The sequence below is a fragment of the Coenobita brevimanus genome, chromosome 80 (genome assembly GCF_032717465.1).
Source record: "Coenobita brevimanus isolate Jiangsu-jjx chromosome 80, ASM3271746v2, whole genome shotgun sequence".
Lineage (NCBI taxonomy): Eukaryota > Metazoa > Arthropoda > Malacostraca > Decapoda > Coenobitidae > Coenobita > Coenobita brevimanus.
The window spans coordinates 21,474,278-21,499,677 of NC_137033.1; the positions used below are offsets into that span (position 1 = coordinate 21,474,278).

General features: G+C 41.8%; 1 protein-coding gene across 1 annotated transcript in view; it reads left to right on the forward strand.

Annotated features, from left to right (window-relative positions):
* Window positions 1-9,821: 9,821 nt before the first annotated feature.
* LOC145409232 (neuronal acetylcholine receptor subunit alpha-7-like) overlaps window positions 9,822-25,400 on the forward strand; it is a 421,705-nt gene continuing 406,126 nt past the window's right edge. Inside the window, exon 1 of the mRNA XM_080279715.1 lies at window positions 9,822-9,911. Coding sequence (XP_080135841.1) covers window positions 9,854-9,911 — 58 coding nt within the window. The 5' untranslated portion in view covers window positions 9,822-9,853. The remainder of the gene's footprint in view (window positions 9,912-25,400) is intronic.

Consider the following 25,400-nt stretch of genomic DNA (forward strand, 5'->3'; position numbering starts at 1 on the left):
ATGACTGATGTTACTCTTGTCTTAGCTGTGAAATGTCCCCACCGTAAGATAAGACCTTAAACACGATGACATATATTGTTTTATTCTCGGTACGCTCATATAATTGTATTCTGTCTAGGAGAAACTTTTTTAAGCTGGTGGGATTAGATATAGCCTTATTAATCCCCATCCCACTTAGCTACCCTAAGAAAAGTTAAATCATATAATGGCAGAAACATTAAAATCAGTAAGTCACTCGGGCTGAAGGGGTTAAAACAGTACGTGATGGTGAACGAATGTCCAAAATTATGTGGGCAATTTTCAGAACACCTTTGAGGGTAGGAAAATGTTATTCTGCACTGCACCTGAACGCAAAGTAGAGAGGTTAAGCTTCTTTTTCACAGTTCATTTAAGTAATCGATTTAAAATATGAGGGTTGTGCTTAGGAGAGTCCCATGGTGGCGGAAAAGATATTGAAGTCCCTGTTTATCTGCAACAGTTCGTAAAATATCCACTGCACTGATTAAAGTATCACAAGAGAGCAAGATTACAATAAAAGTGACTTCCTCAGCCTGAAGCGGTTAAGGTTTCTGTGTCGCTAATTATCTCTCTGTGTTTTCCTTCATCGGTCCCTCCTGTCTCCTTTCTCCTTCGAATCATTACACCTCTTTACCCTATATCTCTCTATATCTCTTCACTAAGTTTTTCTCTCACACCCGTCTTCTTCTTCTTAATACTGTATCTTCTTTTTCTCTTTCCTTCTTCAGTCTATGCCATCCTACTTCTCACTTCTCTCTTTTCAGTCTGTCTCTTTTCAGGTTTCTGTTCCTCTCAGCTTTTATCTTTCTGTATCACATCCGTCTTCTTTTGTATCTTGTATTGTTCTTTTCTCGTTTAGTCTTTGCTCTTTCCTTTCCCTAACTCCTTGCTTTCAATCTTTGTCTTTCTATTTTTATTCTTTCTCCTGTTTTATAGTTGCGGTTTTCCGTTCGTCAGGGGGTTCTGTTTTTCCCCTTCTCCTGTCATTTATTCTTTTATCTTGTTTCTCTTTCTCCTCCTCCCCCTCAGTCTTCTTAATTTATTATGGAATATATTTACCAGCCACGAAATTATTCAAATACCAGCCACAGTGAAGCATTACATGAATTCCTCTCTTTAACAGGAGCAGAAATTATCATGTTCATAACCACGGCATGACCGCAATTTAATTCCCGCATCAACGCATACTGTAAAGCCGTGTTCCGCTTGGATTAGGAGGCTTTGTGGCAACTCTTCCTTGGCTATAATCATGCATAGTTTCTAGTTACGACGTTGCCCTTTATTGCCCCATCAGGAGTCGTGAGGTCCCGGGGCTAGGCGATTCAGTCCAGATATTAAAGGTAAGAATGACCAGTCCCGAATTCATGAGTGATATTATGTAAGCAATAAACCCCAACTACCCACTGAATTTTAACCTTTATGGGCCTAGTGGTCTAGTGGGATAAATCCCCCTCATCGGAATTTGCATCGTACACAGTAACATTTTTAAATTTGTCATCTGTGTTCTTCATAACACCAAAAATACAGGGATATACGAGGGTGTAATATGAAAAATAAATAGCTGAGAGAACGTTGCACCGAAATCTCCCAAGCCACCGAGAATACTGTGCAATGAAGCCCCGACTCGTGCCTTCCATATTACCCAGGTGTTCATGCTGGCAGGAGTCATGCACAGGGAGGCACGACAATCTACATGCATGCTTAACCAGGGCTCTCAGGGTCATGCGCATGGAAGCCAGAGCTTTCGTATGCATGACCTCCCAGGCGACGATATACACTCTCGTCAACTCGCTGGCAGAGAGCGAGGAAGGGGACGATTGAGGGGGACAAGGAGAGGGACGAATGAGAGAAGCAAGGAAGGGGAAAAGTGAGAGGGACGAGGAAGGGGATGAGTGGGACGGATGAGAAAGTGGGTGAGTGATAATGATGAAAAGGGGAAAGGGTGAGAGGAACGAGAGAAGGAACGAATGAGAGGAGACGAGGAAGGGGAAGAATGGGAGACAGAAGAAGGGACGAGTGAGGGGAGGCGTGAGAAGGACGAGAAAGTGGACGAGTGAGAGGGACGAGGAAGGGGGACGAGTGAGAGGAACGAGTTATGGAACGAATGAATAAGGTGAGGTGCTGAGTAAAAGAGACGACGTGAACATGGTGAGTCAAGAGACGGATGAATCTGGAAGAGTGAAAGAGATGAGCTGCTGAGACTGGAACGAGATGGATATGATGAGTTAAGAGAAAATGATGAGGAGAGAGACACTGAGAGGGAGGAGCTGCTGAGTCAAAGAAAAGTGGATATGCTGAGATGAAAGAAAGGGATGGATTTGGATGAGTCAAGGAGATGGGGGGAACCTGAGGGAGCTAAGGGGACAAAGAGGGGGGGTGGCTGGAAAAGGAGGGGGAAGAGAGAGGGTGAGGCAAGAAAGGGAAGGGAAGGAAAGGGAAGGAGGGGGAACGGAAAAGAGAGGGGATGAAGGAAGGTGAAGAATTTCGAGAGAGAGAGGGAAGGGAAAGAGAGGAGTGAAGGGAAAGACGGAGGGAAAAGGGAGAGGGGGAGGTATGAGGGGAAAAAGGAAAGGAAAAGGAGTGAGGAAGGAGAAAAAATTGGACGGCAAAGGGAGGAGGGAAAAGAATGGAGGGTGGCGAGGGAGGGATGGAGTGAAGTGAAGAATGCAGGGACCAAACAGCTGGATGGATTTATGGTGAAGGGGAAGGTGGTGGAGTTGGGCTGTAGTGAAGGCGGCGAGAGGCGTGACAAAAGAGAGAGAGAGAGAGAGAGAGAGAGAGAGAGAGAGAGAGGGGGGGGGCATATAAAAGGGTAGGGTAAAAAAAAAAAGACCTGGAAAAGCACAAAAAAAAAAAAAGAACCGAGAGAAATGTAAGGAATTTTTTTCTTTTGTGTGAGAGGAAGAGGAGGAGGAGGAGCTGTGTGGGTACAACGTGAAGAAAAAGAAAAAATATATGGTGGAGGAAGAAGGAGAGCTGGAAGAAAGAACCAAGGGAGAAATGGAAGGAGTGTGTGTGTGTGTGTGTGTGTGTGTGTGTGTGTGTGTGTGTGTGTGTGTGTGTGTGTGTGTGTGTGTGTGTGTGTGTGTGTGTGTGTGTGTGTGTGTGTCCAGCGTACCTTACTTTTTTTTTTTTTTTTTTTTTTTTGCTGTCTTCTCCCATTTTGCACTTAATATTTCATTTTCCATTCATCCCCCTTTTTCCCCGCACCCCACCCCACCTCCGTCCTTCTTTCCTGTCTTCCTAATTCTCTCACTCCATTTCTCCTTCTTTCTTCTCTCCCCCTCTCCTTGCCTTCCATCTCCCCTCTTTTTGCCCTCGCTCTATCACACGTTCCTCCGGCTTGTCACATGCATCACCCCCTTTTCCCCATCTTCCTTATTCTCTCCTTTCTTTTCTCTTTTCCCCTCTCTTTCCTTGCTTCCTCCTCCTCCCATTTCTCTTCCATTTCTTTTTTTTTCCTGTCTTCCCCTTACTCTCCTTTCTTTTCCTTCTCCTCGTCCCCTTTTCTTTCCTCCCTTTCTACCCCATCACCCCCATTCCTCTCCACACCCTCATATTGTCTCGGGGGTCGCAAATCATTTACAGAAAAGCGAGTCTCCCTCCTCTCTCTGTTGCACCGGATATTTTCAATTTCCCAGGCCCCCGGTGTTCTGCCTGCCCCTCTTCCCCCTACCACCTCCATCACCCTCTCCCTCGCTTTCCGTAGCATCCCATCCCACTCCCTCTCCTCCCACACTGCTTTTCGTAGCCTCCTTCCCTTGCTCCCTCCTTTCCTTTTTCTTTCCGTAATGAAGGGGTCAACAACTGGTACCATGAACGTGAACACAGAAGAAAAAATTGTGGTAAGAATGATATTAGAGAAGATGTCTGTAGTTCACTGTGTGGTTACAGTGTTCCAATTCGTGCGTTGCATCGCTGCCTGCATTCCTAGCTGGCATATGCCTAAACTCCAATAGATATGTATATTTATCCACGGAACATCAATATCTATATCGTAAAGATAGAATGATTCGTATAAACTACATAATTTCTGAAACTCTCCATCATCCACGTAGAATTAAGATATAAAAGAAGGGGGAGGGGGATTACGGGTGTTACCCAATCCCATGTCACTATTAGCCTCATGCCTTATACCCTTAGTATCTGTAGCATTACTGTTTTCATAGATGTCTGAAATCTTTATGAATGTGTGCTTGTAATAAGACATCCATTCTTTATGCCATCAATAGCTAGGGAGGGAAGGAGGAAGAGACTGTTGAAAGGCATGGGAGATAAAACAGACCATCTCCCTATAAGCCTTAATAATCAAACTGACAAAGAAACATGAATGAGGATGGGGAAGTGAACACAAGGCAATGCAACAGGACACAAAGAAATAAAACACAGACCAAAGCAGTGAGCGACAGCTGTGCAGGACAACTTTCCTGAGACGAAGCCACTGACTTGGGTTAATGGCAAGTCTACAGCAGAGGCGAACGTGGAATTTATAGATTCTGTCCCTGAAGAAAGAAAGACGATGCTTCTTGCTCATTCCAGGGAGCGATTTATCCCCAGCCTACGCATGACAGGATCTTCCGTGCTTCTAGACTTTCTTGGTCTTAGTACCTATACCCCGAGGTTCATCTGAAATGTGAACGCGGTTGACTGCAGGCTAAAGTTGCCCTCCTCCAGCACTCCACCATCCTCCTTTCGGGATTAGGGAGTTGAAGGATGACTGTATAACCGGGGAGAGGAGCCGTTCGGTTATATCGGTGCCACTACGTGAAGGCTTCCCTTTCCAATTACATCTTCGTTTTAACCCCTTCCATACCGTGACGTCAATTTTCATTTCAGTTGTATTTTCACTGGGCGACTTTTTAAACGGGAATATTTATCACACGTTCGCTTTCATTTGCATAATCATAAAAATTATATTATGATTCACGTTATGGGACAGCTTTGAAGCACCTGCAGTATATGAGTCTCTCTCTCTCTCTCTCTCACACACACACACACACACACACACACACACACACACACACACGCACGCACGCACGCACGCACGCAAGCACACACACACACACACACACACACACACACACACACACACACACACACACGTTCATTTACAGCCGGCAGCAGTCATCAACAGCATCACATTCATCAGTAAACACTTCCCGCCCACCACGCACTGTCTCTTATATTGGGGAGTCACTGGCACCTCTTCCGTACAGTATTTATTTTTTTCTACTTTGACGAAGATCTCCAACCTCTTTCATCGCACCTGATGGACAAGTGCACTCAAACTACACTCCTTTTACACTAAATTGGCCTAAAAATTGCCCTCCCTCCATCCTGAATGCTAAGATGTGACAATAGATCAAAATTAATATACGATGCTAGTCACGAAGTCCTATGGAAAGTATGTAAAGCGGGGCACTGTCTTTTTCTGCCACTGAGCTATATGAAATAATAAGCTGCAAAAAATCGAAACTCTGGGTCAAGTTATGGAAAATAAAAAGCAAAGTAGGTAAATCTGACTAGTAACCAAAGAGACTGATTCCTTCCTCATAAACAGGGGTCGTCGAATTACATGCAACCACGACAAAGTATTTAAGCTGTAAGAGCCATCAAGTTCCGTCAGAAGGGAAGGTTAAAGTCTATATCTATCCCCTCCATTTCGAAAAGTGTTTCTTATTGTAAATTAACTCGCCTCCAGGTGGCAAGAATTAAGCACAAAACACGTACTGGAATGAATGACTGAATACGTTCATATGCCAAAAGCAGAGACATACTACTAAAGAAAAGGACCTAAGAGACTGAAGGACATAAGAATCCGAAATAACATGAATGATGATATTAACATGATATAGCAAGGGATAAGTTGCTAAGGATGAGGTACTACGAAACATCAGGCCGCGAGAAAAGTAACATACAAGATCTCCTAAGGAAAAACAAAAACGTAACGAAGAGGTACTTGGAGGAACTATTATGCCCACACGAGTACGACCCTTATGTCTCCCTCCCAAAGGCGTATATTTTCACTTCATCCACCTCGCAGTTACTTTGGCCGGACATGAGAGAGAGAGAGAGAGAGAGAGAGAGAGAGAGAGAAATCCTGATCTAAAGCCAAATTGAATACTAACACATAAATTTCCAGTTATCAGAGGTGCGGTTCTGATGCTGATAACAATAAGTGGTGAGCCAATGCGTTTTGTTATTTTTCGCAAACGCTCCAAATCTATGCAAAGTGTGGCCGGCTAGAGTGAAGGATAAATGCTGAAGTGTGTGTGTGTGTGTGTGTGTGTGTGTGTGTGTGTGTGTGTGTGTGTGTGTGTGTGTGTGTGTGTGTGTGTGTGTGTGTGTGTGTACGATTTCTGAGTTCAATCTGTCTTAAGTTAAATGTATTAGAGAATGGGGTTTCAAAAAGTGAAGAGAGACTTAAATATTTTGGTGAGAATTTAGCAGTTGTAGATGTTAAGACTCCACTACATCTTAATTCATTTTGAACATAAGTGAAATAAAAAATGCATAGGGTTGCTGTTCTTGGAAGTATCAGAAAGTCTATTTATGCTAAAAACAAAGTAGGGGGAGGGGGTAAACAGCCTAATGAGAATTTTGCTACTGTAAAGATGAGAACTGCAGTATATGGTAACTATACTCTTTTTTATTCTAACTTGGCCTCAAATTGCTATCTCTCCATCGTGAACGCTGATTTGTAACAACAGACTAACATTCGACTGTGATCCTGGTCATGAAGAAGAGTTATGGAAAGAATGTAGAGCCGCAGCGTTGTCTTTTTCTGCCATCAAGCTGCGTGAATTGAACTGCAAAGGAACGAAGAACTAGGCCAGGTAAAGGTGAAAATAGTGTAATCATTCCATTAACTATATATGGATGAGATAGAGACGGAAATAGAATCTGGCATCAGGAAGATATGAGAGTATCGAATATGCACATGATGAAATGGAAGGAAATTAAAAACAGTTCGACTAATATTTGCCAGGTGTAAATATCAGCAGCGCAATTAGTGATAAAAACTGATGCAAATTATGGCATGAGGGAGGGAAATGGAAATATAGATTAAAAGTGGAGAGGGTTGGAGGAAAGGTGGAGAGTGATGAGAGGGAGATGATGGAAAAGTAGTGAAGGAGCGAGAAGAGCTGGAGAAGGTGTCGGAGAGGTGAGGGAGGAAGAACAGGGAGTGGTGGTAGATTAGAGGGGAAGGGGCTAAAAGGGAGGTAGAGCTTAATGGGAGATAATGAAGGAGTAGTGAGGGAAACACTGATAGCGCGGTGAGGGAGATATTAGTGGAGTAGTGAGGGAGGTGATGAAGTAGTGAGGGAGTTGGAGGAAAGGCAGAGTGAGAAGAAAGGAATATAATGATAGAGTAATGAGAGAAGCAATGTAGGAGTGGTGAGGGAGACAGTGATGGAGTAGTGAGGGAGATAGTGATGTAGTAGTGAGGAAGGTGGTGGAGTAGTGAGGGAGAGCTGGAAAAGAGGGATGGAAAGAGACGAGAGAGGGAGTTGGTGGAGGACTGGTGGAGAGAGGCGAGAGGGAGGTGGTGGTGTAGTGGTAAGGGAGGCTGGAGGTGGAATAGCCCGCCAGTCGTCAGCGGGCCGCCGCCATGGCAAGGTAGTGTGCACGCCAGCCCGCACAGGCACACGCACACGCACACGCACTACAGCCAACCCACCCCTGCCGCCGCACGCGACCAATATTATGTCCCTTGTCAGAATCATCGAGAACTCACACCATACAGACAACGTCGTGACTTCTCCCTCGTTAATCAGTCTGTCGGGAGATCGTAAGCAGTGAATTAGGAAGTAGATGGGTGTATACTGACACTCTTTTTGCCGCGGCATCTCCCCACGTAAAACAACCTTCAAGTTGATCTTAAGAAGTGAATTAGATGGTAGTTGGATGCATTCTAACTCTCTCAAGACGAAATCGTGAATTCCCCCCCCTCCACTTAAATCAGTGTTTCTGAAGATCTCAAATAAGTGAAGTGAAAGTAGATGGATGTCCCTCCCGATCATCGAGAATTCTGACCGCGACACCTTACTTGAAACCGTCTTTCTGAAGATCGTAAGAAGTGAAATAAGGTGTAGATGAAGAGGCGCTGGGCATGCGATGGGCAGAGGGATGTTTATCGCGAATAGAAGGCGTGCAGCGGCCGCGACGGTAGAAGAAAAGGAAGGTCCACACTAAGTAACTTCCCGAGACTTAGAAAGACAATATACTCCTCTCCTGGACATGACCAGCAACGAGGACAGGTAGGGAAGACCATGGGCAGTATTTATAAAGGATCCTAACGGATTGACAAGAAAAACAAACCTTTGTATTTTTCCCATTGTCACTTAAAATTACCTCTAATTGGGCTTTGAGGTGTTTAGTAGGGTGAAAACGTCGTATATTTAAGCAATCTTATACACAGCATATGTTTAGGAGAGTTTATAAATACCGCCCTATGTTGCCAATAAATAAAAGACAAAATCCGCTAAAAATCACTAAGATTACACCAAAACTTGCATAGCGCAACTTAGTGTCTCTCGTCATAATTAACAAGAGCTGATCCACCACTGTTGTTTAAGCGGTAAATCGTAAACAATGAACAAAAGCCCTGCCCTCACACTGATGATTAAGAGGTATATCCTGGGCAAAAACAGAAGACCAGTCCTCCCACCGTTGTTTGGGAAGTAAATCTTAAACAAAAGCAGATGGACTCAGGAGGGGCATAACAAGGCAGCTCACACAGGAGGGAACTGAAAAGCTTTACAAAAAGGGCCCCTCAGAGGCGAAGCACAAAGCCTCCACCGGATCTGGACGTGTGGTCGTTTCCCCCTTGTGATACTGTGAAGGGGAAAAGAGGAGGACGAAGTACTTAGGGGAGGAGAGAGACAGGGAAAATGAGCGGAAGAAAAAGGGAAGGAGAAGTGAGATGCAGATAGAAGGGGGTTAGCTCGTGGTGCTGTGGAGGACGGGACGAGGACGAGACCATAGGCGAAATTCAGATGATGTTAAGACTCTTGAGTATTTAGTGTTAGAAGAGCGACCTCATTAAGGGGCTTATGAACGTGCGTGTGTGTGTGTCTGTCAAAACAGGCTACATATGTAATGCATTCAGTCTAAGATCCTTACCCCCTTCTTTAAAGTCAACCTGTATAATATATTCTACCTAAAATTCTCCACCCCTACCCCCTCTGGAAAGTCTCAATAAGTTAAAGTATTAGCTCGAAACTCGATACTTGTACCATGAGCGTACATTTCTGATGAACACACGGGACGTTTTTTAATCATACTCGTGAAAATTCATATACCAACCACACCTGAGGTTCACCGTAAATGCCAAGGGAAATCAAGTCGGAGTGCGCAGGAGGCCCAGAATACAGGGAGTGGCGGTGTGCTGATTTTGTAATGAGTGAGGTAGAGGGAGTGGTGGAGAGCTGATGTGGAAATGAAAGAGTGAAGAAGTGGTGGAGAACTGGCCCTGTAATGCAAGTGGTGGAGTGGTGGAAAGCTGTATTTGTTAGGAGAGAGAAAGGGAGAGGTGAAGGAGAACTGACCTTATAATAACAACTGGTGAAGGAACGCTGACACTGTAATGAGAGAGAGAAGGAGAAGTGGAAGGCGAGGTGGAGGAAAACTGACCTTATAGTGAAAGAAAGGGCAAGAAGTGGAAGAAAGCTCTACTGGTAATGAAAGAAGGAAGAGGAGATAGTGGAGGAGAGCTGAAAGCCTGGTAATGAGAGAGAGGGGGACGGGTAGAAGAGAAGTATACTACGACTCGTGGTGGTACTCCTGAGGGGCAACATAACTTCCCGGTGACGTCCGCCCCAACTCCGCCAAGATGTGGCTCACCCTCTGGCGGACCTTCGGCATCGTCTTCTTCATCGCCCACTGGCCAGGTAGTGTAACTTAGACTGGATTTTGTCAGGCTTTTCTTTCACTTTCTCACTGTCTTTCACTATCTCACTTCTCTCTTTGTCTTCCTGATTGCCCATTCGTCAGGAAGTGTAAAAAAGACAGGATATTATCAAGCTTTTCTTTCATTTTCTCACTATCTTTCACTACCTCATTTTTCTCTCTCTTTTCTTTGTCTATCCATCTTCGCCATCGTCTTCTTCATCGCCCACTGGCCAGGTAGTGTAAATCAGACTGGATTTTGTCAGGCTTTTCTTTCACTTTCTTACTGTCTTACACTATCTCACTTCTCTCTCTCAGTCTATCCATCTTCGGAATTGTCTTCTTCATTGCCCCAAGAGACTAGTTCGGGGAGGTGTTTGTTCTCCAGCTCTCACTGTCTCTTTCTTGCTCTCTCTCATGATTCTATCTCTTTGATATTCTAACCATCTTTAGCATCGTCTTTTTCATCGCCCACAGTTGTTTTGAGAAATGTGTCTTTCATTATTCTCTCTCTCTCTCTCTCTCTCTCTCTCTCTCTCTCTCTCTCATCGATTATATTTTGACACCTTCGGGGATCACAATATTCAACTTAATCCTCGCGAGACTTCTTAAGCCATCTGACTCGGCGAAAAATATAAATTAGTTTTCAAAGGCCTCCACAGACATATTTGCTCGTACATCCACTCTCCTTACCCATGTATATAGCAAGCATCCACTTTTCCCACCCATTTATATCTCGTACTCCCATTCCTCGTCCACTTATTTGACCTCATTCATCCACCTCTCATTCATGTATGTCTAATATAACGAGTCATCCACTGCGTCATCTTATACAACCGCCTTTCATCCACGTATGTATTATAAAACCACTCTTTTCATCCATTTACTTGATCATGGACATCAGTTTATCATTAATGCATGTGATGCCATACACCAAAGCCTTACCTATTTTAATCCATGACCTGAAATGGAACTAAACATTGAAATTTCGTACTCAACCTCATCACATTATCAATATCATCATCATCATCATCATTATTATCATCATCACATCATCATTTGCAGCTGCAGCGGTGGCACAAACTGCAGCAACATTATAATCATCATCATCATCATCACCACCATATTTCCTATGAAAAATGGGACTTAAAGGATCACAAACATTTATTAACCCCTTTCAATATAAGGAATCTTTCCAAGTTAAATAAAATCTTTAGGAGGCAGCAAGAAGAAGCTAAAGTAAGACGGCATCGGGGTGAAGAGGTTGACCATGGAGACTACGATCAGAGTGAGTGAGAGAGAGAGAGAGAGAGAGAGAGAGCAGCCTTATCCTCCAACATAACACACATACTAGAGTCGGCTTGATTTCACATAAGGGAACTGACCCACTCTCACAACTTGAATGCAACACCGTGGTGGCATGAATATTGATAGGCCTGAGTTATGTACGAGTCTCCTTGGTTACCAGTCAAATTTACTCTCCAATCTGACCATACCTTTCCATCAAAAAAGCTGGAAGGAGTTAGGGAATTTTTCAGGTTGGCATAAAGAGCTGTAGTGGAGTTGTAAGGACCGTCTTATGAAAATTGAAATGGGCCACACCGTCATTCACACGTCACTGAAGACCTTGGAAACCTTGCCCCATCTCACAGGACTAACCATCTATTTTTTTTTATTAATTCTCTCGTATTTAACTTCCATCTAGCTTGCCCCTTCACTACGATGGCGTCTTTATTAATATTCCACCGATCTCTTGTGTTTCATCTTTATCCTTCTTGTTCCTTTGCTGCGATGACACTTTTTTTTTTTTTTGCCTCTGAAAGATTTATATTTTCTTTACTATATTTTTATTTCTTGAACTGTTAGGGGTTAAAATTACACTGCTTCCTTACAGTCCCTCAGTACGAAAAGATCTTTCCTCAGCTGAATAAAATCGTCCTAAGTTAATAAAAACAAACCAAAATACGTGACGCCATCGTACTGACAGAGATACTATCGACAATATCTCTGTCTATCTATTTATTGTCTGACGCAGCATCCTATGAGAGGTGGCACTGACGGGAGAACCTCTAGTCGCTTCTATCTCAAACTCCGTAAGGATCCCTCCTCCCACGACAAACCATCCTCCCTCTTACTGACTGGACTAATATCGACATAATCTCCATCTACCTATCTATCTATCTATCTGTTGTCTGACGCAGTATCCTGTGATGGGCGGACTCTGCAAAAGGACTAGCCTCTGTTATATCTCTACTCGGTAAGGCTCTCTCATCCCACGACCAACCACCCTACCTCTATCAATATGTCTATCTTTTATTTGACACGCTGTATCCTGTGAGGGGACCATCTCTACAAATGAACTTCAAGGTATTTTTTGTCCTTACTCATTAACGACTCCTCTACCCACGACAACCCCCCCTTTACCAATTCTGGGTCCATATTACACCACTGTCATAGAATTAATTATACAGCATCATTCAATTTCACGCATCATATGGAAAATAATGAAGGTAATAATGACAGAATTGTGGAAAAGATATGGAACTTGGCATACAATGGAAAAGCAAAATATAAAAAAAATATTAACATGGAAATGGTGCGCCAGATGTGTTAGGGACAGTCTTAAATTGTGCAGAGATAAATGATAATTGGTAACTAATGGAAAAAGAATTAAAATATCAATAAATAGCAGAAACAAACGATAATTCAGAGGGGAAAGAGGGGGAGGTTTGGGGAACGCCTAAAAAATGATGACTAAAGAATACTAAATAAAAACCACTACCGGACAATGCACTAAAATAACTGAGGCTAAGATATATGGACAAATCAGATAGGGAACGTGTGTATTGTTAAAAGAGGGAGCATCTTTAGAGGTGGTCCGGTTTGTCAGTCACACTTGAAGGATTTTCACATGCAAGATACTACACTCAAGCAAAGCCTTGTATAGGACAAAAAACCAAGGCCATGTTAAGTAAAAGACTACAGTAATTTAAGCAAAGATACGTACGGTATATACAACAATAGCGAGGTAACCGAGACGCAGTGAAGATGCTGAGCGATCGTGAGGTGAATATAGCTGCTAAACCCACGTCATTTAACACCTTCAGTTCGGTAGTGTATTTTTTTTTTTCATACTGATGCCACCTTCAATTGTGCACCACACGAGCACAACAGCTAAGCCTCTAATTTAAGTGAAATATCCATACACATAACGTAATCGTGACATAAATGAGAAGTAAAAGAAAGGTGCTGAGAGCCCACCTGGCAAGTACACCTGCACACCCGGTAATTTATGAAAAGGTTAAGGGAAATAGGCATAAATAAAATGGCACAAAAGTAAATGAAGGGAAAGACGCAATGGGTAAAACATAATATGGTATGTAAATATCACTCGTAAGCAGAGGGAAAGGTAGGCAAAAAAACGTAATCTCGACGTGAACAAGATGTAAAGAAGATGCTGATAAGTCGAGGTAAATCAAATGAACGACACGTGAAAAATGGACAGATACAACATAATGGCGACGTGAACAACATGTTAAGTAATGTGTTGAGAGACCGACGTATATTAACAGAGTGACAAGGGCATGATGGGTAAAAAAAAACGTAATGGCGAAGTAAGCAAGGGGTATCTAATGTTTCGAGTGATCAAGTAATTCAACTCACAGTCACGTGCAAGTTAGGTAAACACAGCGTACTGGCGACATACGCAAGATGTAACAAAGGTGCTAAGAGGCTGAGGTAATTCAAGTGACTCACGTGAAAGATAGGTAAACAGAGCGTAATGGCGACGTAAGCAAGGTATAACGTGTGTGCTGAGAGGACGCGAGAGTACAGCAAACTGGTGGGCCTCCTTTGATGCAGCGAAGGGGCCGAGTATTTACGCGGGGACTTCAAGCTGCCTCCTCCCTCCTTTCACCCCGACCGTCCACCTTGAAATTACCCCACCACGTCCAATTTCATCCACGGTGCCTACTCATAGAGGCGTGAGGCTAACACGACCACTCCTCCCCCTCACTGTCTCTCATTGTCAGTCTCTAGCATTGTCGCTGTCCCTGATACGCTCTGGCTTTCTGGTTTTCTGATTCTCACTGATTCTCCCCCTTCTCTCTCTCTCTCTCATCCACGGTGCCTACTCATAAAGGCGTGAGGCTAACACGACCACTCCTCCCTCTCACTGTCTCTCACTGTCAGTCTCTAGCTCTGTCGCTCTCTCTGATACGCTCTGGCTTTCTGGTTTTCTGATTCTCACTCTGATATCCCCCCCCCTCTCTCTCTCTCTCTCTCTCTCTCTCCATTTACTTCCACATGGCTAAACCACTTCAAAGTTTTCTGCATAACATTAATCTTATTTCTTTCTTATGGGAGACTCAGGAATCACAAAGTAGAAAATTCTCTCTCTCTCTCTCTCTCTCTCTCTCTCTCTCTCTCTCTCTCTCTCTCTCTCTCTCTCTCTCTCTCTCTCTCGTCCCTCTAACTCTCGCTCTATCTCAGACTTCTTTATCTCCATCTGCTCCTTTCAGTTTCACATTTACCCCACCTCTCTCACCTTACCCTAGGCCCCCTCTCCCCTCTACCTCAACTCTCTCTCCCCCCCTCTCTTACTGGGTCCTTTTTAATCTCGCCCCTCCATTCTTTCTCACCCCCCCTTTTCCACTCATTCTCTTCCCTTCTCACTTCTCTCTCACTTTTTCACCCCTCCCTCTTTCTCTCTCTGGTTCTTTCATCATTTCACTCCACTCATTTCTTTTCTTTCCCTCTCAAAACTGCACTCCTCTCCTTTTTCGTGCATTTCCTACTGTCGTAACTGGCCTCAATGCTCACTAAAACCTTTTTCTCTCCTTCTCTCTTTTACCCTTCCAATTCTTTTTGCATATTAATTCCTTGCCTCTTCTGCATTAGCTACAAAGTATATTTTTGCCGCAGGCACTATCCTTGTGTGTAATACTTCATCGTTATCATTACCACTTTCTCTATTTACATTTTTCTGCTCTTCTTTCACACGACTTTATACTGAGGAAGAAATAATCAACACCAAAGTGATGATGATGACTTAGGGTAATATAAAAGCAGGAAAGATGTAATAGTAGTGATGGAAAACCAGTTGATACCAGAACTGATACCAGAACACAATACCATTTCTTGGCTAGGATTTCTCTTCGGTCTGGAAAGCTTCCTGGCACCTCTTAACGATTCATGTCCCCTTACACTTTAATATTTACGTTTTCCTACAGCTTCTTACTAATGATATACTGTATGTATAAATATCGTAGATGCGAATAGTTAAGTGTCATATGCAGAAGTAAAATTGTAAGGAAGAGGTAGCAGAGAGCCTCCTTAACCAATGGAAATAGTGTCTTCATCTTAGTCCCTAAAACTCCTCCATCCCCCTTCATTCCCAGACTCACTTCCTGTTTAGTTTATTCCTTGATAACTTCCCTTTCTCTGGTTTCTTCCGCAACTTTTCCTAATTTCTTATCTTATTCATTATAGTCTCTCCTATTAAATACAGGTCATTTTCGTTTCCTCACAACTTTCTTCCTAATTAATTACTCTCTCTCTCTCTCTCTCTCTCTCTCTCTCTCTCTCTCTCTCTCTCTCTCTCTCTAATTCCACATTCCCTATACCACCACCTTGCCTCCCCCCTCGACCCTCTTCCCCGGCGATGCTCATTTATAAGAGAGGTGAGGCGGTAAAGGGTCGGGTTGGTTAAGGAAAAGCCTCTATTTACCCACCGTGTTTACAGTTATAAGTAGTAAGGATGTTTACTTGGGGTTAAGGCGGGCGCTCTCTCCTTTTTTCCTCTCCTTAGTTTCCCTTTTTAATATGCGTATCTCGATTATGATCAAGAGCGTAGAGAAGGTTTTGTGTACCGGTGGCTAGACTGGGGATTATGTGAGAAGGGTATGAGTGGTGCGAGTGTGTGTTTGGTGGAAAGGAGAGGAGAGGAAGGAAAGGAGAGGAGAGGAAAGAGGAGAGGGGAGGAGAGGAGAGAGAGAGAGAGAGAAAGAGAGAGAGAGAGAGAGAGAGAGAGAGAGAGAGAATTACAGGTACGCAGCTCATTTTGTCAGACAGTAATTTTGTCTGAATAATAGAATGAAAAAAAAAGTACAAAAAATGACAGTGGATGCAGACCCCCCACCCCCCACCCCCAAAAAAAAATACGTAGAAAAAAATAAGTAGCCTACAAAGAGAAAAGGATGAAATTTTTTTAATGTTGCAAAAAATCAGTGTAGTAAAGGTGAAACTGAGAGGAGAAAGAAAACATAATACGCAAAGCCAGAATGAAAATGAGTGGCGAATATATCAGTGGACGAATGAAAAAGAGTTCAATAATAAGGGACTGAAAAATTGATGAGTTAAAGGAGAAATTGATAAAGCAGGAAGCAGTGTAAAGCAAAAATAATGGTGCAAGCAAGGAAGAAAAAATGGTAAAGATAAGAGAGGTAAAAAAAAAGATAAAAAACTGATATACCGTATTCTTAAAATTTTCAAAATAGATGGACAGTGTGAATGAAAGGCTGATATAGAAGAAATTAATGTGCATCAATAAATTACGCCTTAGCCCAGGAAGAGAAGGTGAAAAATAATATATTAGGCGACGAAAATGAGGAAAAAGCCGAAGTAATTAACGAGGGTGGAAACGAGACCCTTATAATGAAGGAAGCGGTGTGAAAAAAAATGACGCAACCAGTAAAAAAAAAAGTTAATATATTGCTTAAAAAATAAAAAAGAGACGAAGTATTTACTAAAGATGTAAAAAGGGAACTGTGTAGAAACCTGACGAGCAAGGAAGCAGTCTGGGGTAAAAACACGATGATGTGGGACTGAGAGAAAAGTGTGTGGAAGAATGTTATGTTGTAAGAGAGAGAGAGAGAGAGAGAGAGAGAGAGAGAGAAAATAAAAAATAAAAAATCTAAATATATACATCTTAAATAGAAAAATGCAAAATCAGTAGAAAGAAAGCTAGGTGAAGGGGTGGGAAGGATGATGGTGTGGCAAAGAAAAAGAGAGTGATAAAGAGAGTAAGTGAGAGAGAGGAGGAGAGTAAGGGAGGGAAATTAATGGGATGTGGGACTGAGAATGTAAAGTAAAAGTTCTGAAATAATGTCATGAGGAGAGAGAGAGAGAGAGAGAGAGAGAGAGAGAGAGAGAGAGAGAGAGAGAGAGATAACATCAAGAGAAATGGGACGGGAAAAAGGAGAAAAAAACTCACTTAAGGCTCACAAACAGAAAAATTCATGCTGAGAAAACATTAGCATCTTCCCTTTTCGGTAGATTAACGAAAGGCACCAAATAAATAATAAAAAAATACCACTACTCATATATATCGAGATTATTAGTATTGAAAATGGAAATGAATTATTGTGGACAGAATGGCACTCACAATCTTATAACGTTTTCATGGATGTATTCTTTCTACCTTCGCATAACTCTTACTTGGCTCAGGAAATACCACTTCTACTGATCGTGGTACAGTCTCTCTATATTAATTTTTTCAGTGTGATTATATTTTTTTGTGTTTTAATCTTGTTCTCTTTAAACGATTTATACTGACAACAGTAGAGAAACCTTCGAAGAGAAGGTTAACTTGCCAACTATTTTATTTGTCAGTGCTGATTTTCATTCTCACAATTCTTCTTCTCGCTTTCCTCCTTGTTATTTTTTTTTATCTACGTCTTTCATTACTTTGTTTTTTCCAATTTCGTTTCCTTTTTTTTCAGCCTGACCTTTTCAACTTTTCTTCTTTCTTCTTCGTTTTTTCATTACTTTCATTTATTTCCCACATTCTTTTGTTTCCTGCTGTCCTCTTTCTATTTCTTTTAATTTTTCTTTCCATCTTTTTTTTGCTTACCTTCCCTTTCCTCTTTTCTTTGTCTTCTTTTATTACTCTTCTGTTCCTTTTCTCTCTATCGCTTCCATATTTATTCTTTCGATCGCTTTTGTTTCCTCTTCTTGTCTTAATTTTCCTTCATCTTTTCCTCATTTCTTCCATTGGCAGTCATTACTTCGCAACAGTGTATTCCTCTCCACTGCTCTCTTTCACTTCTCTTTTCACTTTATTAATCCTTTTACCTCCCTTCAATTTCTATTCTTGAAGCATTTCTCCTCTGTCCTACATAATTCTTTTTCTCCGGTATTCATGCGATCTTTTTCCGTCTTCTCCCCCCTCCCCCCTTTCTCCTGCTCCTTTTCCCACCTTCTCCTCCTCCTTTCCTCTTCTCTTCCCCTCCCCTTCTTTTCTCCCTCTTCTATCCTCCTCCCACAACCTCCTTTTCGTTCTTCCATGTCTCCCTCTCTTCCTTTCTCCTCATGCCTTCCCAACCCATTCCCCTTCCTTCTCCCTCTTTCCCTCTTCCCTCCCTTTCTCTTCCCCTTCTCCTTCCTCCTCCTTCATCATTCTTCCCCTTCATGGTCCTTTTCCCTCTTCCCCTACTCCCTCCTTCTCCTTCACCTTTCCCACTCTCTTTCCGCGTCCCCTCCCTCTTCCCCCTCCTTCTCCCCATTCTCCCCTCCCTCTCCTCCTTCCCCCCATTCTTCCTTCCCTCTCCTCCTTCTCCATATTCTTCCCTCCCTCTCCCTCTCCCCCTCCCCCTCCCCTTCCCTACCCCCATGCACTTGCAGGTCCTTCTCCCTCAGTCCTGCTCTTGGCATTCATCTCTTAAGCCAATTTTTTTCTTTCATTCTTTTCCCATTCATTTCTTTCTCCTCGCTTTTTCTTTTCTCTTTCTCTTTTTCTTTTCCTTTTTTTCTGTCATCACCAGTTCTTTATTTCTTTTTCTCTTCTTTTTCTATCTTCCTTTTGCCTACATAGTATTACTGCTTTCTTCTCTCTCTTCTCCCTGTCTTTCTTTGCCGCTTCCCTAGTTTCTGTATTTTACCTTCTTTACGCTTCTGTTATTTTTTGCACTTTCTCGTCTTGAATTTTTCCCATTAATTCACGTCCTCTTTCTTCGGAGTATTTTTCCTTCTTAGATTTTTCCCTTAAATTTTTAAATCTACCACACACACCTTATTTCATTTATAATTTTTTCTCCCTTTTTCCTAGTTTCCTTATTCTTGTTTCTGTCTTTTCCCCATTTATCTTACTATTCTTTGCCTCCTTTCTCCGATTCTCAAATTTTCCTTTCGTTTCCCTTTTCACTCATTTTTCATCCTTCCCTTTCCCATTTCTCTTATTGTTTTCTCTTTTCCACATTTCACGTATTTTTATCTCTCTCCTTTCTCCATCTCCCGCCCGAATAGTTTTTTTTTTTTTTATCATAATCCTCCCGTCTCCATCCCATCTCTTAAATTCTCCTTCCTCGTCCTTGCCTTCAGTCCCCCGAGTCCTTCCGTCTCTCTTGACAATTCTTTCCTTTCCTTTTCTGCTTCCTGGTTTTATTCTACTCTCATTCACTTCCTCTTTTATTCCTTCCTCTTCCCTCTCTTCACCTTTGTTTTTATTGATCCTCCTCAATTTACTTTCTTCCTGTTCTTTTCCTAGGGTGTTTGGTTTTAATTTTTTTCATTTTCTCTTGCTTACTGGTTTTACTGTTTTACTGTTCACTTTCCCCTCCTTCCTGGTTTTCTTTTCCCAGTTCCTGCCCCCCCTTCCATTCTTTCTCCCCTTTCGTCCTCACTCTTCTTTCTCCTCTTTTCTTTTCCGGTTACATTTTGTCTTCGTTCACTTCCCTTAATTTCTTTATTTTACTTATTCTTATTAACACCCTTCCTCCATTTTGTTTCTTTTCTTTCCTAGTGTTTTTTTTAATACTTTCTCCATTAACGCTCTTCTTCTCCTGCCTTCTCCCCTTCCCTTTTCTTCCTCCTCCTCCTTCCCACACCTCCACCCCTTCCCTCTTGTCCTCCTCCTTCCTCCTCTTCCCATTCACCCCACTTTTCCCTTCCCCTCCTTTTTCCTCCTATACCTTCCCAGTCTGCCCTCCTCCCCTACTCTCCATCTCCTCCTTCTCTCCGTTTTCCCCCCTATGTCCTCACTTCTTCATTTTTTCTTCTCCACTTTTCCCCTACTCCTCCCCCTCCTTTTCCCTATCCTTCCATCCCCCCTCCACCCCAGCACGGCGCGATTGGAGTCTCTTAAGGGGTGCTCAATATTCACCTTGTTTGGTGTGCTCGCTTCCTTGTTTGCCTGTACGGCCGATATTTTAAAGGTTTTAGAAGGTGGCTCAAATTTAGATGATGTGGCTCTTCCTTTCTCCTCTTCCTCTTCATCTCCCTCCTCTTCTACCTCCTCCTCCTCGTCGTCGTCGTCCTCCTCCTCCTCTTCATTCTTCTCTCCCTTTGTCACTGCCTCCATTCCTCTGTTACCTTCTTCCTCTTATCCCTCTGCCTCTCTCCTTCTCCTTCCACTTTCTTCTCTTTCTCTCTTTCTTCTTCTCTCTTCCTTCTCCTCTTCTCTTTCACCCATTTTCCTTCTTCCTCTTCCTCCCCTTCCTCTAACTCTGCTTCCTCCTCGTCTTTCTCCTCCGCCTTCCACTCATAATAAAGGAAGTGTAAGGAGAAAGAGGCGATTTACAGGAGAGATTTACAGTGGTGATTTACAATGAGAGGCTGGACAGGTTGCATTAAAGAAGAGAAATAATGGCTAATAAAAGACTTGACTGGAAAATTGGAGGTATGGAAGGCGGTGCTGGCAAGTGAGGAAAAACTGAACAACGGCTGAAGTGGAATGAAAAATGGATGGGAGTGAAGTAGAGATTATAATTCTTTCATCTTAACTTGGCCCAGATTTTCGTCCTTTTGTAGCTTATTTCACATATCTCAGTGACAGAAAAAGACAATGTTACGGCCCCGTAGATTTTTACAACATTCCATAGCACTTCATTGTCAGTACCATTTTATTCTACTCTTATATATCAAGTGCTATAATCATCCATCTAAGTGCGACAGATATGAATTAATGGATATTTTGACGTGCATACGAAAAATGGAATATATCACGCACTTCGCTAATTTCACTACAGACAGCCCTTTCAGATAGGTACTTAGCTTGCACTGGGGAATTAATTTTGACTATCAGAATACTGAAAAGATAGCGTAATAACGGCTGCTTAGGGATGGATGGATGGATGAAGAGAGAGAGAGAGAGAGAGAGAGAGAGAGAGAGAGAGAGAGGGGAGGGAGAGGAAAGAAGAGCGAAGGTAAACATTGATACATTTACTCTATCAAGGGAAAAATGGAGTGCGTTGAGGGGAAAATAGGAGGGGGGGGAGAAGATGGAAGAAAGAAAGAAACGAGGATGAAGAAGAGAGCAAAGAAGTAAGAAGGAAAGACTGGAAAAAATAAACATGAAAAAGGCAACCACGGATGACTTACCAAGAAGAAATAAGAAAGGTGTAGAGGAAGAAACAAAACAAAGAAAAAATAAAAGGAAGGGCAACGACAAAAGGATTATAAGAGACCACAATGAGGAAAGAGAAAGGAAATCTGAGAAACATTATATTGAAAAAAAAAAAAAAAAGTGAAATGAGGAGGAAGAGGCCACACTCGAGAGAAAGACAAAAGAATAGAAAAGCATAAAAATCTTGAAGGAAAATACTGAAACTGGATTAAATAAGAATAAAAGAATGAAGAAGAAGGAGAATAAAAAAAAAAAGAGAGAAATTACGACGAAGAGGAGGTCAGACATGAGAGGAAGAGAGAGAAAAAAAAGGATCAATATTGAAACTATAAAATAAAGAAAGAGACGGAGAAGAAACTCAAAAAATGGGAATAAGATAGAGAGAGAATACAAAGAAAGTGGAAACGTATGTGAGAGGAAGAATAAATGAAACCCCAATAACAAAAAACAAATGGACACTGAGTGAAGGATAAGAGAGAAAAGTTGAAAGAAAAACGAATGGAGTATAGAAAAAGGGGCCAATAAAACTGCCGTATTTGAAGTAGGCCCGATGATAACGTAATAACTAATGCAACCACCAATTATACACACGATAACTGAAGCAGCCACGGATAAAAATGCAACAATTGAGGCAAACTGATAATGATGCAATAACTGAAGCAGGCACCGATGATAAGTGCAATAAGTGTAGCAGGCCGATAATAAATACAATAACTGAGGCAAACTCATAAAAACGCAATAATTGAAGCAGGAACCCATAGAAAATTGAACTAAAGCACGTATCAATAAATAATAAACACCGGGCTACAGGTAACACAATAAATGAAACAGGTGTCGATAAATGATAACCAATCCAGAGATACACGGATCAGAGTGACACTGGCGAAATTTAACTGAACAGCTTATGCCTTGGCGATTGGATGATTATTGTACATGGCTAGCACACTCAATATATCACGTAAGCCTGTGTATGGATGTATGAATGTCTGAAGTAGATTATTAAACTGTACATGAGTGTATGAATGTATGAATGCCTGAAGTAGATTAGTAAAATCTGCATGTCTGTATAGTATATGAATGCGATAAGCAGACTACGGTACTAAATTTTTTATAACTATACAAATACCGTATATAAATGTGTGAATTACAGTCATGTATGATTGATGCAGGTATGAATTAATATATGCGTTACTATAACTACGGAATTATTGAAGGGGGAGATCCGTAACCAAGGGGAAGATTTGTAACCATGGATCCGATTTGTAAACAAGAAGGCAATTTGTAACCATGGGGCCGCCTCGTAACAAAGGGACGGATTCATAATCAAGGGACCGACTTGTAACCAAGGGACTGACTTGTAACAAAAGGACAGACTCTTATCCACGGGGCCGACTCGTGTGACCGTTGGGGGTACGGTTGTTAGAGGCAGATCGAAAAAGACTTTGGACGAGGTCACAGAGTGTGACCTCAGGAACAATGGACTGAGCAGAAAGAGGGAAATAAATCAAGCAGCGTGGAGTGTATTAATTGACCAACGTCGACGCATAGCAATATGGTGGTGCCATTGCAAACGAAACGAATGATCTCGTGCAGTCGGTGGCTAGAATAAAAAGAAAAATTCTTCCTCTTCTTCTTCTACTTCTTCTCATAGTAGCCAGAATATAACAGAAAAAGAGGACATCATAGTGAAAGACGAAAAAAAATCTTCCCCATTCCTTAATATCGTGCTTAAGACTCACCGCAACACACCTGAAAATCCGCGACCGCCATTACACTGATCCTTAATGAGATGTATAGATTCTGTGCAGTTACACGCAAGGCACAATATTCAGAGGAACTTCAATTTTACCGATAAATAGATCTCCATAGCAATTATATTATCGTGAACCTTTCCTTGGAGAAAAAAAAAAAGTTCTGGATGATGATGATGAGGAGGAGGATGATGATGATGGTGATGATAGGAACCCCTTGCTGGGAAGAATAGTCCTGATGAGCATGATGAACACTAAAAAAAAAAAAAAAAAAAAAAGGATTATATAAAAAAAAACAAAAGGAAAAATTGATAAATGCAGAAGATGGGGTACCAAAAAGTCCCCCCCTCAAAAAAAAAAAATAATAATAATAAAAAACGACAATGCAAAATTTCCATCTAAGGATATAAAATGGAAGAGCCTACGGAAAAGATGAGAAAGCAGGAATGTGTGTGTAGAAGAATGATTAAAAAAATGTATGACTAAGATAAATGAGCTGAAAAAAAATGGGGGAAGAATGAAGACAGCAAAAGTTGGGTAATAAATCTACAAGTAATAATAGGTTTTGTGCCGCTTGTCGTACGCCTCAGACCAGCCTTCACTATTTCTCAAGACATCATCACTAATATCCCGTCCTTTTTGTTTTATAATTTCGTCAGGATAAGCTTTTATCTTTAATTTTCTGGGATCTGACGCCATACTTGTCTTTTTTACTGATTTACATTTTACTGTTTTATTTTTTCTTCATTTTCTTACTACCTTTCTGACTGTTAAACGTCAACTATTTCATATGTCATTATTTTGTCCCCTGGTTTTTGCCACCTTGCCTCACCCAAATCTGCTGCTTTACCTATGATTCCAGGGCTCATTTCGGAGATCTGTGCATCCCCAGAAGATTCCTAATGTTTTCAGAATCACTCGGTGCATTCTTATAATTCCTCAAAAGTTCAATAAAGTCTTCAGATTCTCTAGTTTTAGACTCGTTTACTGGTTTCAGGTCCCTATAGTTACAGGACCCTTAAGTGCCTTCTGATCTCTGTTCTGCTTTCATTTTTAGTTTCAGAAACCCTTAGTGCATTCAGAATTCTTTCGTAACTTCAGAGTCATTGGCTTCGGTATCATTTAGTGCTTTCAAAGTCATCCTTCTCTGAATCCTCTCGTGCATTTTGATTACTTTATTGCTTGCACGGTCCTTTAGTTTCGGCGCGTTTCATTTCAGGATCCCTTAGGACCCAGGGTTATTTAGTGCCTCCAGAATCCTATAATATCTTCGTAATCTCATATTGCCTTCAGAATCCTACACAGCATCCAGCTTGATGAACGCCCTCAAGTTCCTCAGCCGGAGAGCTTAAATGGCACGGAGACTTGATATAAATTCCTCCTCACTAGTTTATTTCAGTACCTGTTACCTTGTACGCAATCTGTGTCGATGTTTATGTGATACAGATAGCAAACCAGAGAATATTAATGATTAATATGCAAATTCAATCGCATTGGAAGAGGTATTATAATGTCAGAATAATATTCTCTTGAACGTAATTTATGCAATCAATGATGAAGTTATACTGATATCAATAACATACAAGAAATACAGCGACTTCACTAACATGTGAAGATTAATATGCAGTATGCAAAATAAACTGCTTGGGAACAGATGCTAAAAAGCCTGCTAAGGTGACTCTTACCCGTATTTTATGCAATGTATGTCGATGTTACAGTGATATCAATAGCATGGAGGAGAATATGAATGTGCAATATGCAAAATAAATAGCTAAGGAAGAGGTGCCAGAAATTCGACTACGATGACGAGAATACATTCCAAAGACGAGGCCAATAAACTCACGACACACACACTAAACTCCAAATTGAGAAGGTGTGGGGTTTAGTTCACCACTGGCCAAATAAATGGTGGAAGTTTGGGTCGTAAATTATGCCGGGACCACCAGTAATTTAATAGGGTGTAGTGTGTGTAGGTTCCCTGTGGTGCTGGTGTGGGTATGGGTGGAGGGAGAAAGTACTGACGTTCATCTTGTTATGCTGGGCTCAGATCGTGTATTTCGTGCATTTCAAATCCTGTCTGTTTTATAGGGTGAAATGCGTGTCGGTTCCCTATGGTAGTGTGTCTGTGTGTGCGGGTGTGTGGGAGGAAAAAAAATAATATTCATATTCTTCTTGTTATGGTGCTGAGTGTATGGTTCAAATACAGTCTGTTTCTGTTTAGTAGGGCGAGGTGCGTGTAGGTTCTTTGTAGTGATGTGGGAGGGTAGGTAGGGGGAAAAAGACACCACTGAAGCTCTTGTTCAATTTAGTCCTGATCGTGCGGATGAAATTGTATCTGCTATTTGATCTCATCTCTGTTTTATCCTAGTATGTTCCTCTCCGTTTCTTTTGTCAGCTTT